Source organism: Mastomys coucha, unplaced genomic scaffold, assembly GCF_008632895.1.
Source record: "Mastomys coucha isolate ucsf_1 unplaced genomic scaffold, UCSF_Mcou_1 pScaffold19, whole genome shotgun sequence".
NCBI classification, from domain to species: domain Eukaryota; kingdom Metazoa; phylum Chordata; class Mammalia; order Rodentia; family Muridae; genus Mastomys; species Mastomys coucha.
Window position 1 is genome coordinate 17,202,749 of NW_022196901.1, and position 18,867 is coordinate 17,221,615.

General features: G+C 38.9%; 1 protein-coding gene across 2 annotated transcripts in view; it reads right to left on the reverse strand.

Moving 5' to 3' along the window:
* The window catches only part of Orc5 (origin recognition complex subunit 5), a 59,326-nt gene extending 42,209 nt beyond the window's left edge, over positions 1-17,117 (reverse strand). The window contains exons 1-5 of one of the 2 annotated variants that reach the window (XM_031380096.1): positions 16,911-17,074; positions 14,575-14,667; positions 11,730-11,930; positions 5,826-5,900; positions 2,695-2,806 (exon numbers count right to left, since the gene is read on the reverse strand). In XM_031380096.1, the coding sequence (XP_031235956.1) occupies positions 2,695-2,806; positions 5,826-5,900; positions 11,730-11,930; positions 14,575-14,667; positions 16,911-16,997 (568 nt within the window). In that variant the 5' untranslated portion in view covers positions 16,998-17,074. Of the gene's footprint in view, positions 1-2,694; positions 2,807-5,825; positions 5,901-11,729; positions 11,931-14,574; positions 14,668-16,910 lie in introns of both variants that reach the window. The other variant, XM_031380097.1, reaches the window with a different exon arrangement.
* Between the last annotated feature and the right edge of the window lie 1,750 nt (positions 17,118-18,867).

The window sequence follows — 18,867 nt, forward strand, 5'->3', positions numbered from 1 at the left end:
CTAGGTCTCAGAAAATTAGCCCTGGAATAAAAACTATTCTAGATCCTTTCTTCCAAAACATATCAAATATAGCCTAAAAATGTTCAAATCACAATGTCTGTAATCCAGTTTTTTAAAAAGGTAGATAGACAGAGCATAATACTAGGGGGCAGGGGAGAGGGAGTTAGCAGAAAGAAAGTAAAAATGGAAGAGTAACAGGTTACATTATTATTATAAATATGTTCATATGTTCAACAATATAGAGAAAAAGCAAGAAGGGCTCTATGATGAAAAATTCCAAAGGAGGGCAAGATTAACTTCAAGGAAAAACAAAACAAAACAAAAAACAAACAAAAAATGAATTTAAAGACAGAAAAATTAAAACTACGCCAAAAAAAAGTAAAGTCAAGAGGACTTTTAGTTTAAATAAACTGCAGTGGGACAGGATCACATGACCTATAACAACTAATACAGCCCTGGGGAACAAGAAAGCTGTGAATGGGAACAAGCACATGGAGAAATAATGACTAAGATTGCTTAGATCAGTGGTTCTCAACTTGTGAGTTGTGACCCCTTTGCAGGTTGACCAACCTCTTACAGGGGTAGCCTAAGCCTATCACCAAGCCGGTCATCAGTGGGAGGAGAGGCCCTTGGCCCTGTGAAGGTTCTGTGTACCAGTGTAGGAGAATGCCAGAGCCAGTAAACAGGAGGGGGTGGAATGGTGAGCTGGGGGAGCGGGGAGGGAACAGGGGATTTAGTTGTTTTTTGTTTTTTTTTTTTTGGAGGGGAACCTGTGAAAGGAGATATTATAAATAAGAAAACATCTAATAAAAAAAGAAAAAAGAAAAGAAAACACAGACCACTTTACAATTCATAACAGTAGCGAAATTACAGTTATGAGGGCTAGAGAGATGGCTCAGTGGTTAAGAGCACTGACTACTCTTCCAAAGGTCCTGAATTCAAATCCCAGCAACCACATGGTGGCTCACAACCACCCATAATGAGCTCTGACACCCTCTTCTGGTGTGTCTGAAGGCAGCTACAGTGTACTTACATATAATAATAAATAAACTTTTTAAAAAAATTATAGTTATAAAATAGCAATGAAATAATTTTATGGTGGGAGTCACCACAACATGAAGTACTGTATTAAAGGCTTATAGCATTAGGAAGACTGAGAACCACTGGCTTAAATGAAACTACATTTATAGATCTAGAATAAAAAAACACAGTAGACAGAATATATGATAAAAGCTATTTTTTTCTTACATTTATATTTCATTAAAACCAAAAGAACACATAGTGTGTGAAGTAGGAAATTATGTCACTGAAATTTTCAAATTGTTACAGAGCACGACTTAACTTATGCTGATAGTAATTAAGCCAAATCTAATGAGGCATATCATAATCTCTTCAAAGGAAGACCAAACCAAACAAAACCATTTTGTATATAGTAAAGACCAGAAAACAAGACTTTCAAATTTGACCCTGGCTATAACTGGAAAGGAGGTATCCTTAAAACCAAAACCTTAGAAATGACACACCTATCAAGTTAACATAACAGGATGCCATTAACCACTAATCCTTTTGCTGCCAATAATTTGGTTTGCCAATTAATGCTTAATTTTTAATAGAAAATTTATGATCATAGTGTTTATGCTAAGCTTAAATAGGCCCTAAAACACTTAATAAACAGATGTAACATGGCTCCATTTATTATACAGTTAACAGGTTTTTTTTTTCCTATACTATAACACTATTAGATTTAATTTTGTCCTGAAATTTCAACCATGTTTTACATCGTTAAAAAAAAAAAAACAGACTCTACAATATTGTATCCTTTGATTTAAGCCTCTCTTTCCTATTCTTCCCCTATTTTTCTCTTTTTTTTGTGACTTTTATGGATGAAAAGCTATTAAAAATAAGGTCTTCCTCCATTTTGAGTTCCTCTAAATATAAAACAGTTAATTAGCTAAAGCAGGAGGTGTTACTTGGCTTCTGTTCTTACAAAAACAGGCAAAACTGTGTTGCTCTCAGCAATGAATGCTTACAGCTCACTAGACAAGAGGGACAAGTGTTAACAAGGCCAAGGTCATGGGACGCTATTTCCTTGCAGCCTGCTATATCACCTTATGCTTCACAGTTAGTCTCTGAATTGGAGGTATCTTCTCTGTATAGTGATAGCTCAAAATTCAATAATCTACAAGGCTATTAAACAATATAGAAGTACCGTGTTCTTCCAAAGAGAAAAATTATTAGAACCCATAAAATTTAAGATTAAATATACCCCCAAATAGATAAGAGAACAAGCACTTGCTAGAGTAATAGTTACAGCAATGACAGATAAGATGTACAGAATCAAGATATAGTCACCTTGGGACTTAATCCAAGCACATAATAAAGACTTCTCCCCAATTCTAATATATGTTACCAGTCTAGTATGATTCTTATTTGTGTGGATGTTATAATCACTGTGCGCGCGTGTATATGTATATACACTGTTGAAGGTACACTGTTAACAAAGACATGAGGCCTGCTCATTTAGTGACTGTGAGAAGTGTCCCCTTCACAGTTTAAAATAAATAGAAGCATTTTATTCAAGACTGGCAGCAAACAGTTGAGGATATTAAAGTATTTCATTGTAAACATGCTACAGCTTAACATTTTGAACAAAAATCTTAACAAGGATTATTTGTTCAAACAATTGAAACTTACCTATGCTATAGTCAGGGAAATATAAGACAAATGGCTCAAAGCATCCAGTATTTGGACGAAATTTTTCCCAAATAATCTCACTGAGAAAGATAACAGTCACGTTTCTGTCAGTCTATAAACAGGAAGAAAAGTAACTTAGTATTTAACAATCCCGGGGCAGTAATTCCCTTTGCATTTATCTTCAACTAAATTCAGCAAAGCTTAGTATATGCAACAAATTATTTGCATACTAATAAACCATATTTAGAAAACCTAATCAGAGCACTCAACGATTTGTAAATTTTCATACGTAATTGCTTGGAATGTCCCTAAAACTGTATGTTAATCAACATTTCAGTTATTCATAAACACTAGGGCAGTCATAACAGAACTTATTTTGTAGATATTAAGAAACACATCTGTTAGAAAAATTAAGACAAAATCTTTCTATGAGAATTTTTAAAAATCATAGGTTTTCAATCGACAACAGAAAATTTGCATTTTCCATTATTAAAATAGCTACAGCAACTCGGAGAAAAGGAAACATGGACTTGGACCAAAGTAGATCTGCCATATTGTATAACTTCATATTATTAAGAAATATTAAAGTTTTGTTTGTTTTGTTATGGAGGCAGACCTCACCCTATTTCCTCAGAATGTCCATCCCAGATTCTTCCCTCCCTAGATCATTACCCATCCTTAGGGGAGATGGCACATGTACTTGATGGCCTGCTGACCTCTGTGCTATGGGTCAGAGACCACACTATATTCTAGGCCTTTCAGCTATAGAACCCACCCTCATGGTCACGTGTACTTTGTAAAGGAGTTTCTATGTAGTCACACCTCAAGCTTTATTGTGCACATGGAATTACACTGACTGGACTTACTGTTTCCTGGAAGCCTTTCCCCAAATTGTACTGTGTATCAAATATTTTAAGAATGAGCTGCCTGGCTTTAGACTTCATTAGAGTCTGACATAGTTGGTGAAGGCACTGGGGTTCATTCTTGTCTCTTCACAGGATTAGCTTTCTTGCCTAGATACCAGCAGAGAACCCCCTCAAGAAAGACTTTATTTTTCACAAATACAATGCCAAGGTTCTACTACTGAGCTATACACCAGCCCCCAAAGAAAGGACTTTTCAAATGCTTTCATCTTAGAAAAAAATTCTAAATTTATTTAGACTTAAAAAGTATGCTCTATCCGCATTCTTGATGATAAAGCTCACGGAAAATCATCATATTTATTTGTATTTATTTAGTGTGTTCATGTGTACAGCACCACTTGAACATCACACATGGCTGGAGTTGGGTCCCCAGGAGCATCTTGGCTTCAGGTTAAGAACATGGGTCACCAGGCTTGGTGGCAAGTGCTCCTAACACCGAGCCTTCTTGCCAGGTAAAAGGCATTTTATAAAAATCAGTTAAACACGTATGGAGAAGTTGACAAGACCAAGATCAATGATTTTTAAACTGGTAATATTTTCAACTGTTCATCTTAAAAACCTTCCCGTATACAATGGGTTTTATTACAACTTAAATTTCCTTTGACTTAGATACTTAATGTAAAAAATAGGAAGTGTTTATTAAATTAACCTTAAATTTTTTCCAAATAGTTTCTATAGTTAAAACTAAGACACAAGTAAAAGGCTTAATACTGCCAAGGTCACCTGAACACCATTACTAGGTATATGGAGAAAACAACAGGTAAGAATACACTCTATGACAAGAATGAGAAACAATGAGTGCAGCCATTTAAAACCCCACGGGGCCACAAAAACAAACAAAATGAAAGGAGGGCCAAGCACAGGCAGGTGCCTCATTACAGTACTGACCTCACACCTACCTCCTAAACTGCTCACCACCCTACCCTCCTCCCCAACTCTTTACTACAGGTGAACCAGGAGAAAAACCACTATCCCTTGGGAGACAATGATTTCAGTGGCACTTGGGAGTCTCTTAAACTTTCAGCTTTGCAATCATTTGAATCAGAAACATGTCCAAGAGGCTCACGTATTTGAACAACTGGCCTTCAGTTAGGAAGGTGATGGAAGCTTTAGGGGCAGAGCCTTACAGAAGGAAGAAAGGAAATACACCACTGGGTGGGTAAGCCTTAAAGCCCCACTTTCTGTTTCTTTCTTTCTCTCTCCCCTTCCTTCCAGTATAGGGATAAACCGAGGCTTACCAACAGCCAGGCTGGCCTCTCATACTTGTGCTGCCATGCCCTCCCTATGAGGGACAGTATCTCTAAACCCTTTCTCCCCAAGGTTCCTGTTCTATCACAGCAACAGACAGTAACTAAAACAAGCAGTTTCTCATGTTTTGACACTGCATGCGACTTTCAAAGGGGAGACTGCCTTGGCTCTTAGTGCAATGTTATCCTTAACACTTTAATACAGAGTGCATACAGCTAGGAAGTAGAATCTATGTTCAAACCACTGATAAGGTAATAAAATCAAACTAACCATATAAAGCAACCACAAAATTTAAATTGCTCTTAAGTAGAAAGAACAAACAGTACTTGTCTACTTAGCTAGCTCCCTGCTGTTTGTAAATAAAATCTCAACAGGAAATAAGCATAACTACTATGAATCTAGCACTCCTATATGAACACTGGTAAAGACTGGATTCTCTCATCAATTTTGTTCAAATTATTCAAATGTTTGTGCTTGCCCCCTATGATAGCGACCCTCTAATCTGGTGCATATGCCTATTAAATCTTCCTGCTATTTCTGCATTAGGTCACGGCAATTACAGCCGCTTTAAAACTATTCGATGATAACACACAGTAAAGTGGAGAGTTGCAGGGTGACACCATATGGCTAGTGGACAGAAATCCAGATGATCAGAATAAGCACTGCATGACTGTGGTAGATTTAAATGAAACAAAATTTAAGAATTATTGTAGAATCCAATTGTCTAGCCCTCTCTCATTAATGAGTGGACACTTAAAATTCTTTAACAGATAAAAATTACTTTATAACTAAAAATGAAGAGCTAAAATAATTTAATAAGTCTTATCAGTAAATTAATCATAAATTAGTGTTACTATGGATAACTAAACTGTAATCATGACAGAGAAACATGACAAAATAACACACTGGGTAGGGAACAGACCTGATCTATGCTGAAAGTCATTCTCACTTATTACTTACCAATTCTTGCAACCTAAGAAACCCAGGCAAAAGATTTGCTTCCATATCTCTTAGATATTCAGCTTTATCCAGAACCTTTAAAGAGAGATGTGTATATGAAAATCAGTTTATAATCTATTTATAAAGAATAACACATTGTAAGATTTTTAAAAATTTTCCATGCTACAAAGAAAAGTTGTAACTTTTTAAAAGTAAAAATTAAATTTACTTCCAAAGGGCTATTATTTGTAAAAAGATATTTTAAACAGATTAAGCTAAAAAAAACCTAGATTATTAATAGCATATTTTAATCTAAATATTCAAAGGCTGCTCTCTAATTGTTCTACCCAACACATAGTATAAAGTACTGACTTCATCTTCCCACTAAAAAAACCACAAAAACCCTGAAAGTCTTTATTACCCAAGAAAGACAGAAATATATTCTAAACTTCATCGCAAAAGTTTTCTTGATGAAACTTTACAGCTAGACATACAATGTAATGTTTAAACTGCTGGATAATTCAAAGATCGAGTTTTGTTCAGTGTTATAATGCTTGTGTTGTAACGTTTTTCTAAAACATAAGACATTAGACATAATGGTAAACACTTATGGATGACATCACATTATATAACAGCAAAATGGTGATGAGTTTGGTGACATTAAAAACTATTAAGACTGACTAACAAGGCCATGGGTCTTTTAAAAAATACAACCAGTCACAGTATCACACATTTAAAAATTTAATTGTAACACTCAAATTTCTCCAAACGAGTTCCAAAAAGTCACATTAGTATCATGGGTGATTAAAGAGTCATGAATGTATGAGTTCATACAGGACAAAAGGAAAAATATTTGATTTCCCTAATTACCAATTTTCTGAGTTTGTGCTGGATTACTACTACAGATCTAAAGGCTTAAAAGTTATTTTTTCACAGTTCTTGAAAGCCAAAACCCTAAAGTCCCTCTCACTGAGCATCACAATGTTGACTCCAGTGGCTCCTGGAGAGAGAATTCATTTCCTGCCCTTCCCAGCTTCTGGTAGCCTGGTCCAGATGGCTGTAGTACTGGAATGCTGTGCCAAGTCCATCTTAAATATCCTCAAACTTCTGACTGATCCGCTACAGTGTTCAGTCTGGTCTTGTCCACCTGCATAGTGCACTTAAGTTTCCTTTCAATCCTCTTATGTATGACGTTTAGGTCTGCCTTCCTCCCAGGTAATCTGGGTAAATTTAAGATCCTCTTTCTTCATGTGTGAAGACCTCTTTTCCAAGTAAAGTAGTATTTCAGGGTTCAGAAACTAGGACTTGATATCTTCTTGGGACTATTACTTGTCTACGTAAGTTACATTCTCAAGGTAACCAATAAATTGGAGTTCCATGATTTTTTTTTTTAACTATTTACCTAATGTTTCTATTCATTAACTCAATAAAAGTTTCCAAGTTAATTCTTGGAGAACTTGGTACATGTATACAATGTATTTTCACCATGGGCCTCCCTCACTTCTCAGACTCCTTCTGGACTGTCAGCTAGCCACAGCCTGCAAGACTTCATGTTTTGTTTCCCCTTGTTCCTTTTAAATACCTGAGTCCAGTTAGTGCTGCTTATGCTCACGACTGTGGTCGTTCACTGGAGCGTGAGCAACTGCCAGGGTCAAGCCCTGAAGAAAAGTAGCTGTTGAAAGCTAGTCATCAACTGCATTGCCTCCTCAGCTAGGGACAGGGACCTACCTCACGAGCTCCTCCCTCCTCCATGGCGGGCGGACGACTAGAGCTGCCCTGCCTTAGTTCATGATCTCAACGCCTGCCGCACTCAGAAGACACTGCTTTGTCCCCGCTTCCCAACCTCGGCCCCCACTCCATTGTTCTCTGAGCCTTGGATGGGGGCAATGAGATCCAGATGTCCTTGTTAGGGACACCTTCTCTAAGGAAGTTTCAGCTGTCCTACTCTATTGGTGTAAAAGTAAGTACTTAGAAGGCAGTTTGATATTATGTCCATTTAGGAAAGAAACAATAACAGGTTCTCCCTTTGGGCCTATTATTATTATCTTCAGCCACAGGTTCTGACCAAGCTTAGAGTATAGTTTCCTCCTCAAAAACAGGCCTTAAATCTAGTTGAGAAAGCTAGGCTGACTCCACGACAGGCTTCAGATTGGCAGTTTAAAAGACTAGGCCTAAGAACTAGGTGAGTCTAGGCAAGCACAGACAAGTCAGTTACTAGAAAAAAAAAACAAACCCAGTTTCTAGACCCCATACTCCGCCTATGGTTCTAAAATCCTAGAGATAAAATAAGATAAAGCTCACCCACCCCAAAATTCCCCTAATGTACTTTAACTTGGGCCTACAAGCTCACTTCATTGTCTCTCTATCTAAGTACTGGGAGGCCCCAGCATGCTGAACTTCTGGAGAATAAAACTCTTTGCATTTACATACTATTTGAGTCCAGGGTATCATTCTTTAGTGAATCATAGACCCTTACATTTGGGGGCTCATCTAGGATTTCCTAGAGACCTCCCCGCCCCCCAAATAGTAAAGTGTTTTTCCAATTGGTAAGTCAGGGTTCCCAGTTGTCTTTTGTCTTGTCCATCTCTGTATCTCAGTTTGGGGTTTACTCTAGAGGCTGAGAGGAACAATGCTGATATGTATTTTGTTACCTGGGCAGGGTCAATGGAAGACACTCCAGACCCCCTACTAGAGGCAGGAGCTTGCTAGTTCTCACCTAGATTCTGTAGTGGCTGTGGGTCTATGGGCCTCACATGCACAGTAGGAAGACTCTGTGATTTGTATCCTCTTGTACAAATTTTCCTTTCATTTGTAGGATGGGGCAGGCACAGAGCACCCCACAGGGCCTGGGCCTGAACCATTTTAAGGACTTTCCTGGAGTCACAGAAAATTCGGGTCTGGTTGTTCATTCCCACATACTAACCATCTTTTGCAGGAATGAATGGCCCACCTATGGTCTGAAGAGGGAACTTTCCATCTCCCCATCATTTACAGGGTAAAGATTTAGTTTATGAGGCTTGGGGCCACCTGGACCAAGTGCCATATCACTATGTGACAATACCTGGTTAAGAAGCCCCGTTTGAATGAGACCTTTTTGTTACAGGCCTTGCCACTCCCCACCCTTCTTCCTCTAAGAGAGGGTCAGCCTTAGGCCCCTGCCTTCTTCCCCCTTTCTGCTCCCAAGGAGAATCTCTGTCCTCCTCCTTATGTTCCTGCTCCTGCTGCCCCTGGCCAGCCAGCACAGGTGGAGGGAGGGGCAGCCCTGACCCCCTGACTCTCCTGACTCCATTTGGAGTCCACCTCACTCAGGCCCACACTGCCCAGAGGGCCTACTCTACTACAGATTTACCCCTCTGGGCTACAGGATCACCAGATGCTCAGGGGAGACAGTTTATGACATATGTGTCATTTGCCAGTAATGATCTTTACAATTAGAAGTTGCAGGACTCCCCATTTTTAGAAAGACCTCACAGCTCTCACAGGTCTTGTAGATTCAATCATGCTGACTCATCTGCCCACCTGAGAGGATTATCAACAATTGCTCCAGGTCCTCTTCCCGACAGAAGCGAGAGAAAAAATGGTGAGAGCCGCCAGGAAATTGATTCCAGGAACAAATGGGCTGCCCACTCAAGTCTAGGCTGATATCAATGCAGCCTTCCTTTGACTCGACCTGATTGGGATTTTAACACTCCTAAGGGAAAGAGAGGCTCTGGGTCTCCCGCCAGATTCTGATGAGAGGCCTCTAAGAGGCCGACGGACAGTCCACAAATTTATCTAAGGTGACGGACAGTCCACAAATTTATCTAAGGTGAGCCAAGTGATATAGAGAAAACATAAAAACCCCAGGAAATATCTAAAGATTTTTTAAACCTATAGGACCTACATTCCTTTTGACCCAAAAGCCAGAGAACACCAGTCAGCTGTGAACATGGCTTCTGTTAACCAGTCTGCCAGACAGCCCTTAGAAGCTTCAGCCACACTGACTTGGAGGCCTCTGGCACCCAACAGCCAGCCTCTATTTGCCTTTAAATAGCAAGATTTAGAGAGGGGCTTCAAGGGACAGCTGACTTTGACACACACACCCCCCCCCCACACACACACGCTTGCCTCAAAGATTCAAGAACTCACACACCATCTTTAAGGCTCTAGGACCTTCCTGAAAAGGACCTCCCACTCAGATCTGACTACACCTGTGGCTGCTAAGGTGGACAAGATCAAGTCGTGGATACACTACTCCCACATTAAGCCTGCCAGAAGAGAGAGGATCCAGCAATTGAGGATCCAGCAGAGGAGACTTCCAGGTAAACCGCCACAAGAATGATGAAAGGTCGCCCCACACCCCATCCATCTGCTGAAACTGTGACCCCAGTGCTCCTGACCCTGCTTGCTTGCTGCTAACACTTTTCGACACCAGCCACTAGCCTTCCTTACATAATCATTTAAATTAGGAATAAAATTAAGATGCAGCATATATAGTTTTCCTGAATAATTCAGATATTTTATATCCATTTTAAAGAGAACTTGTAACAATGTATGAGAATAATCATATTTAAAATATGTAATTCCTAATTAACTTCCCACCAATCTCCATATAAATAATTCTAATCTACAACACAGACTAACTCAAAAAAAAAAAATGATCACTTTAATGAAAAAAATGTTCTACACCAAACACCCGTACACTTTTGTACCTTGATGTTCAGCCAAGTAACAAACGCTTGTTGGGCACATTCTCTGGTCTATGAGATCTGAAGCATGAATACTTTCCCATCCTCACCCTGGCCCTCCCTTCTCATCTCAGCAGCCCTGCAAATTTTATTTGCTAAAGTCAGCCATATAGTTTGGGACTAATCCTCTTTATTGTGTATCAGTTGCATCTTTGAATCATCCTTCTGTATATTTAGATATTCCAACTTCTACAGAGATGGCCCTCATTTGTTTCTTACATTATAAAACTATTTTTATAGTACTAAAATGCTATTTGTCTTTTCCCATCATTTTTATCATTTGCACTGTTGGTATAAAAGCAACAGTGAGTTAAACAAGTCACCTTAGAATACATCAAAGAAATGGTAGGAATTATTAGTAGTCATTGCATTCTTTACTAGCATTGGCATTAAAAATTGTAAAATTGACTTGGGGCTAGAAAGATGGCTCAGAGGTTAAGAGCACTTAGTGTTCCTCCATATGACCTAGCTTGAATTCCCAGCACCCACATGAAAGCTTGCAACCATCTATAACTTTAGTTCCAGGGGATACAATGCTCTCTTCTGACCAATGCAGGCTCAGGGCACACATGTGGTACATGGACTTACATGCTGGCAAAATACCCATATGTGTAAAATAAAGAAATTTTAAAATTAAAAGAAAAATAGACTTTCTCTTCTTACAAGATAAAAAAAGATGTGTTTTGTCCTTGTCTTAGTCAGGGTTTGTATTCTTGCACAAAACACCATGGCCAAGAAATAAGTTGGGGAGGAAAAGGTTTATTCAGCTTACACTTCCACAATGCTGTTCATCACCAAGAAAAGTTAAGACTGGATCATTAAACCAAAACCAACCTGTACTTCCCATTGTTCGGTACTCGGTCCCAACAATGAGAAAAGTAACTAATAATCCGATTAATTCTCTTTGGTGTATCTCAAATCTTACCACTCATGAAGCTATACAGGATCACGAACATCAGCACTTTGCATGCCATGGCAACCACTTACTATAGTCTGCATGTTGTCTCATGTGAAAATGTGTTATATATAACTCTCCTGTTAGGCAAAGCTCCCTTTTAACAGCAGCTCTGACACATTTTTATATCACACAAGTACCTTCACAGAGCATTATACAAAATAAGACTCAAAATAAATATATGGAAGTATATCTATTGCAGTTTTCAAATTAAAGATGACATAATCATATTAAATTACTTACAATATATACAGTCTGATCCTTGAGATGTTCAGCATTGGTCACTTGCTTAAACAACCGAACAAAGTCATTAAATGTTTCACAGGTCATTTCTGATGAACACCCAGCATCTGAAGAATTAAGGTGACTCAGCTTGTTTAAAATTTGTTCCAAAAGTAGCCTCGAAGTAAAACATTCAACACAATTCACAAAGGCATGTGGGAGCTGGGAACAGAAAAGCAAAACAGGGTGAACAAAACATATACAATGAAGTTTCTGTTGGGTAGCCTCTAATTTCCTCTGTGAACGTACACCCTACGGTTCTCTACGTACCCCGTGTCCCAGGAGCATGACTATGGAAAGTACACCGTCAGGCCCTGGCTGTAGAAGTCACAGGAAGCAGCAGCTAGGGACTGAAGCAGGACCGTTAGGGAAGCAGTTCATTATTGCAGTGTCTACACTGTGCTGTAAAGGCCAACGCTCCAGCTGAGTACACCAGCTGTAAGGCAGCTCGCCTTGCCCAGTTTTGGCAACAGTGTCTCTGAGATTCCTTGAGGGTTGGGGGGGGGGGGTGATAAAGGCCATGATGAATTACTGTCCCTTCTGGAGGCCCTTGAAACTTCCTCAGCCTTTGTAAATAGTTCCTTCCTTAAATTCACTTCAGTGATTTGAGTTTTTCATTTGTTTTCCTCTAGCACCCAAAGTAAACTTGTATTTTTCTCTCAAAATATTATTGTAAAGAAACCAAACTACTTTTGAATGTTGAAGCTACTAGTGAGAACTTTATCTACTAGAGAACTTCATCTACTAGAGAAGTTTACATACTAGTATGTTACATTTATTTACTAGGAAGGTACCATCAATATTTGCTTTCACATTCATTTCCTTATGTAGAACACTCATAATGTTAAGAATAAGTATCTTGCTGGGGAGTGGTGGTGCACGCCTTTAATCCCAGCTCTTGGGAGGCAGAGGCAGGTTGATTTCTGAGTTTGAGGCCAGCCTGGTCTACAGAGTGAGTTCCAGGACTGCCAGGGGTATACAGAGAAACCCTGTCTTGAAAAACAAACAAACAAACAAACAAAACCCTAAAAAACAAAAAACAACAACAAAACAAAAAGATTAAGTATTTTGTTTATTTTTGTGCTATTTTTGAGTCAAATAAAAGCATTTTTCCTAAGCATGTATTTGGGCATCTATAACAGAAACAGTAATAATCCCTTCTTATACCAATTAAGTGATTGCAAAAATAATAAAGTATTAAAAACATAATACATTCCTTAAATATAAAACTTCCTTACTGGATTTTCATGCTTTTATTCAACAATTATCTTCTGGATGCTTCATAGACAAGTTTTCAAATGCAAGTTTTCAAATATACAAACCAAAAGCCTTGTACATTCAGATTGTAAAATCAGATATGAAACTCAGGCACCTGTGTGTTTAAAATGCCAGTTGTTCTTTGAGATCAAAGACTAATATCTAAACCTTAAAATGTGCCAAGCACTGTGCTTGCAGGAATAGTACATAAAAAAATTACATCCAGGAAACACAATATACACTGACACATATATTCACACATACAATCACAGCTAAGACTAAATACTGTGATACAATAAAGCTAAAAGTGTTAAAGCCACAAAATGGGTACATTTTAATATAACATTAGAAGTTAGGAAGCACTTCCCAGAGAAGTAGAAAAAAGAAACTGGCTAAATAAACATTTGTCAATCAAGAGGATACTAGAAGGAGAGCAGACAAGTAGAGGAAAGTCATCCAAGGAGTGGGAGCGACATAGGGCAAGTGTGAAACAGAGCAGGAGCTATACAGAGCAACTCAGCAGGCCATCTTAAACATGCATCCTCGGAGCTAAGACAAGACCAGAGTTAGCAACCTGAAGCTGTGACCTGTACATCTGTTTCTGTGTACACACTTGCTGCAAATCACAGCCATACCTGCTCAAATAGATATTGCTTACTGCTGACTTAGGACATAAACAGGTATATGATAATATTCATAAACAGCATCTAAAAACTTTTATAGCTGCTTATAATACTGAATTGTAATTCATCTTTCATGTGTTAACATTTACTATCATAAGAATCCCAAAGGCTGCCTCTGCTTGCCCTTGTTTGTAGATAGAGAAGGCACTGGGTAATAAATCCAGAAGAGGAACATGAGTCTACAAGACTCTACCTTGGGCAAATCACCTGAATATTGCTCTGAAGATGCTAAGGAATATTTGTATGAATGGGACAGGATGAAGAATAGATTGTAATTAGGAGACATTCAGAAATCCTTGGGGAAAACAATGGTGTGTGAAACTGAGGTAGCAATGGACAAGAGTAAATACAGGCAAAGCTGTGACTTTACAATGGGATGTAGTTACTAGCTTGCTTACTGCATGGATGAGGATAAGAAAAGAGTATTAAAAACAAACCTCAGTTATTCAAGTAAGAAATATGCAAAGAGGAGAAAAGTATGTATAGTTTTACATTGTGAAAAATCAGAATTATCAGAATCAATATTACAAATAGAAAGTAAAAAAGAAATATTTTATCATGTTAAAAAGCAAATTCTAGTATTTTTAAAAGAAGCTATTACTTGTGTATCCAACTACTGGGCAACAAAAGAGATAAAAAGCTGCCTCAACTTGAAACTTTTTAATATCAAGGTTCAAGTTATTTAATAACTAATAAGTTTTAAAAATTATACACATTGAAAGTATTCTGACAAAATTTGGGCAGAAATGCTTTATATAGATGATACTCTAGAGAAGGGTAAACTGGAATAAACTGTCTAGATTCATTGCATCTCTAGCAACTTAGGAATAAAGGTCCATTAACATCAAGGTCAGGGCTATTCTTACCTCTAAGGTTTTCAACAATGTTTGTGTTACATAGGTCTTCCCACTGGCAGTGTGTCCATAAATAAAGATGGACGGAAAGCTGAAATGATGTCTCTAGGAAAGAAAAGACAAGGTTCTGTCTGTATGAAACCAGAAATAAATATTTACCAACTTGTACTAAAGTTTTATTAGTAGAGTACAATACTAAATCAAGGTTATTTCCGTGGTATATACATATAAATTCTTAATACTCTGAACTTAAATTCAACTTGAAGTGCATTCCCTTATGGAATTATCTTGTAAAATTATAAGCTACTAAGCAGCACAGATACCAGTGTAAAACAGGGTAGACTCTGATGGATTAAAAAATCTACTGGGGAGACATAAAATTTAAAAATAATTTCAGATATCATTTCATAAGCAAAAAGGAAGCTCATGATTTTTTTTTGTTTTTTGTTTTTTTTTGTTTTGTTTCTTCCAAAGCTAGATGAATCTGCTGTTATGGAAGTCGATCACACTTGTCTCCATCTACTACTTGGTGCCTAACATAGTATTCCTTGCCCGTACAAGCTTCCATTGCTGTGATCAATAGCATGATCAAAGCATCTTGTGGAGGACAGGGCTGACTTCAGCTTACAGTTATAGTTCATCAGGAAGGAAAGTTGGAACAGGAATTCGAGGCAAGAACCTAGAAGCAGAAACTGAAGCAGAGGCCTTGGAGGAAGGTGTCTTATTGACCTGTTCAGCTTGTTTTCTTCCCTGGGGTAGCACCATCCCCAGTGGGCTGAGCCCGCCCACATCAATCATTAATCAAGAAAATGTCCTACAGACCTGCCTACTGACTATCTGTTGGAGGCATTTTTTTCAGTTATGTTCTCTCTTCCCAGATAACTTTAAGAGTGTCAAGCTGAGGACAAAACGAACCAGCATGTTCCCCTTCTAAACAACTTTTACATTGATATCTAGAGTTGAAATGAACTCTTAGACCACCAAATCTGCCACAAGACAGAATCTGGCACAGTGCTGCCATATACAGAGCCAGTGCTCAGAAAATACACACTTGCTAATAAACATATGAACTAATCTTCTAATATCAAAGCTAGCTTTTTTTTTCTTCTGTAGTTATTTGCTATAGTGGTTCTTTGTATTTTCCACATGCAAACTTCCTTGAAGGGAAAAATATTATTTTTGTTAAATGTAGTTTGAAGTAAGAGCAAAGGTGAAGCCTTTTCTAGAATCCACAGCTAAATCAGCACTACCTATCTTATTTTGCTAATAAAGTACTTCTCAAAAAGAGTAATCCGGGTTTATCAAGTCCAATGAAGGAATGTACAGAACATGAATAAGTACATTTCAATAATATACGTAACTATAATTGAAAGCATTATAACTAGAAACTACACATGCAGTTGACCTCTAGAATTACTAACATGACTCCTTGTAGACGGAGGGAAGTACTTTTCCATGAATATTTCACCTGCCAGCTCAGACTCACATCCAAGACATTTTTAGCCAGACAGTGGTAGTGCAAGCCTTTAATCCCAGCTCTTGGGAAGCAGAGGCAGGCGGATTTCTGAGTTCGAGGCCAGCCTGGTCTACGGAGTGAGTTCCAGGACAGCCAGGGCTATACAGAGAAACCCTGTCTCGAAAAACCAAAAAAGGATTTTTTAAAAAGCAAACTAAATGACTATTTGTGTTTACCCATCTTCCAGATAAGATCCAAGTGCAATTAATTCTAATTAATGAGTGCAATGCAAAGCAAATGAGAAAAATGAATGCTACCTCTGCCTATGAAAAGGAATCCCTAGCTCTGTTCACTTCAGAGGATAACCTCTCCCCTCTAAATCAACTCATCTGGTAGGCAAGGAGAGAAACTCAAGCGAGACCTCTCCTGGCTTTTATAATTATGGAAAAGCTGCAGGATTTTAGAGGCTAAAACAGTTATCCTAATTGGCCTTGAAGCCAATCACCTCTCAGTATCTGACTCAATCTATACCTCACTGCAACGGGCGAACTTGCGTTTAATAAACACTCTGCAAACAGACTTCCTACCTAAACCCTGTTCAGGAGCAACTTGCAGTAGCTATTTGGGGCTCACATAATCTCCAAGGTGCGGTCCAAGTAAAAGGACCACTTCCTAGCCAACGTCCTGTAGGCCAGCTCTTCCTCTGCAGTCTCCTTTAAAACAGACTGAGAAGTTTCTTTGGGTAAGCGTGGGACAGTGCTACAGCACCTCCATCTTAACATATGGGGATAGCCTACCGCCTCGCAATTCACACAGTATTCCCCCCCCCCAAACTGAACAGATCAAGGACTCATTCGCCTCTGGAATTTGGGAAGCAGTCTGACTACAATACCTCTCCAAACAGGGACTGCAAAGTGGACACTTGGGCCTCTCGGCAGAGGACCATGCTCTCCAAGTGAGACATTTTGGCGGGCACCATCTGATACTGCAGAGCAGCCGGCCACGGGTCAGCCAGTCGCCGCTCACTCGGCGTAGTTCAGATAAGGTAACTGCAACTTTCCTACCGGAAGCCTGGGCTGGGGGCGGAGCCGGCGCGGTCGAGTGACGTCAGGGACGCGCGCGAGAACGTGGGCCGCTCTAGTCTCCAGGCGGCGGTTCTCAGTGGTCGGCTCCTGTTGTGTGGTTATCCTGTGGTGTGTGGTTATCCTTAGGACAAGCTGCAGGGTAGGTAGGGAGGCGTCCTGGGGTCGTCTCGCCGTCCACCTTCTGTGTCTTCAGTTCCCTCCAGAAAGTAGCACACAGAAAAGTACCGAGAGAAACGAGTATTCTTTAAAAAACGAGGCTTTCCTCTGGCGAGAAAGTGGGCAGTGGGAACTCAGTGGAACTGAATAAGTAGAATAATTTTTTGTCTTTGCAAGCTTGAAACTAGTTGTAGAAGTATTCGAATGTTAGTGACGGTGATCGGAGTAAAAATAACGCTGTCCTTGCACGTGTATTTATGGGACACCTGGAAGCAAGATGTTAGCAAAGCCTTGAAATTACAGAATGTATAGGAATAAGAAAATGTTCAGCCCGGCAGTGGTGGCGCATGCCTTTAATCCCAGCACTTGGGAGGCAGAGGCAGGCGGATTTCAGAGTCGGAGGCCAGCCTGGGTCTACAGAGTGAGTTCCAGGACAGCCTGGGCTACACAGAAACCTTGTCTTCAAAAAACAAAAAACAAAAACAAAACAAAACAAAAAAAAGTCCATGTTCAAAGAGAGGGCTTTGGGTCCTGAAAAAAAAAATTGGTCTGGGGACATTGACTCAACTATGTATGAATTTTGAGATGTTGGGAGGATCTTTGAACCATTTGTTTAAACTTCCTTATATAGAAAATAAGGTCAATAGAGTATTATGTATGTAGTGTCTGCTACACATAGATTTCATAACCAGTGCAAAAAGACAAGGAAAAAAACACAGCCATGTTAGAAAGAGGCCTGCTATGTATTATTGAACAACACAACTGCCTGTGATGGAAATCTAATTGCTACATACACTTTGGTTTCCAAAGTGGTTGTACAAGTTTGCATTGCTACCTGCAGTGGAGGAGTGGTCCTTTCTCAATCTGTAGGCTGCTGTCCTATTGACAGTATCCTTTGCTTTACAGAAGCTTTTCAGTTTCATGAGGTCCCATTTATCAATATTTGATCCTAGAACCTGAGCCATTGGTGTTCTGTTGAGGAAATTTTCTCTATGCCAATATGTTCATGGTGCTTTCCCACTTTCTCTTCTATTAGACTCAGTGTATCTGGTTTTATGTTGAGGTCCTTGATCCACTTGGACTTGAGCTTCGTGCAAGGTGATAAATATGGATCTATTTTCATTTTTTAAAATACTGACTGCCAGTTAGACCAGTACCATTTATTGAAGGTGCTTTATTTTTTACACTGTATAATTTTGGCTTCTTTGTCAAAGATTAAGTGTTCATAGGTATGTGAGTTTGTTTCTTTGACTCAGTCAGTTACATTGATCAGTGTGTCTGTTTTTATATCAATATCATACAGGGTTTTTTGTATCACTATTGTTCTTTATTACAGCTTGAGGTTGAAAGAGTTAAATTTGAGACTTGTGCTGGCTAATGAGAAAATTGCAGGTTTGAAGAAAAATACAGTGGACCAAAGTTGAACATGTCCAAATAAGCCTGGGCAAAAATAAGCAGTCTGTTAGACATCCCGAGAACTAGCAGGTCAAAAAGACATAAACTACGTGTCTGGGCAGATATGGTTTAAGGTCAAATGCTTTGTTGACTCAGATTAACACCAACCTTAGAAATTTTCCACTCTGTTCTGTACGTAATAGTTAATATTTG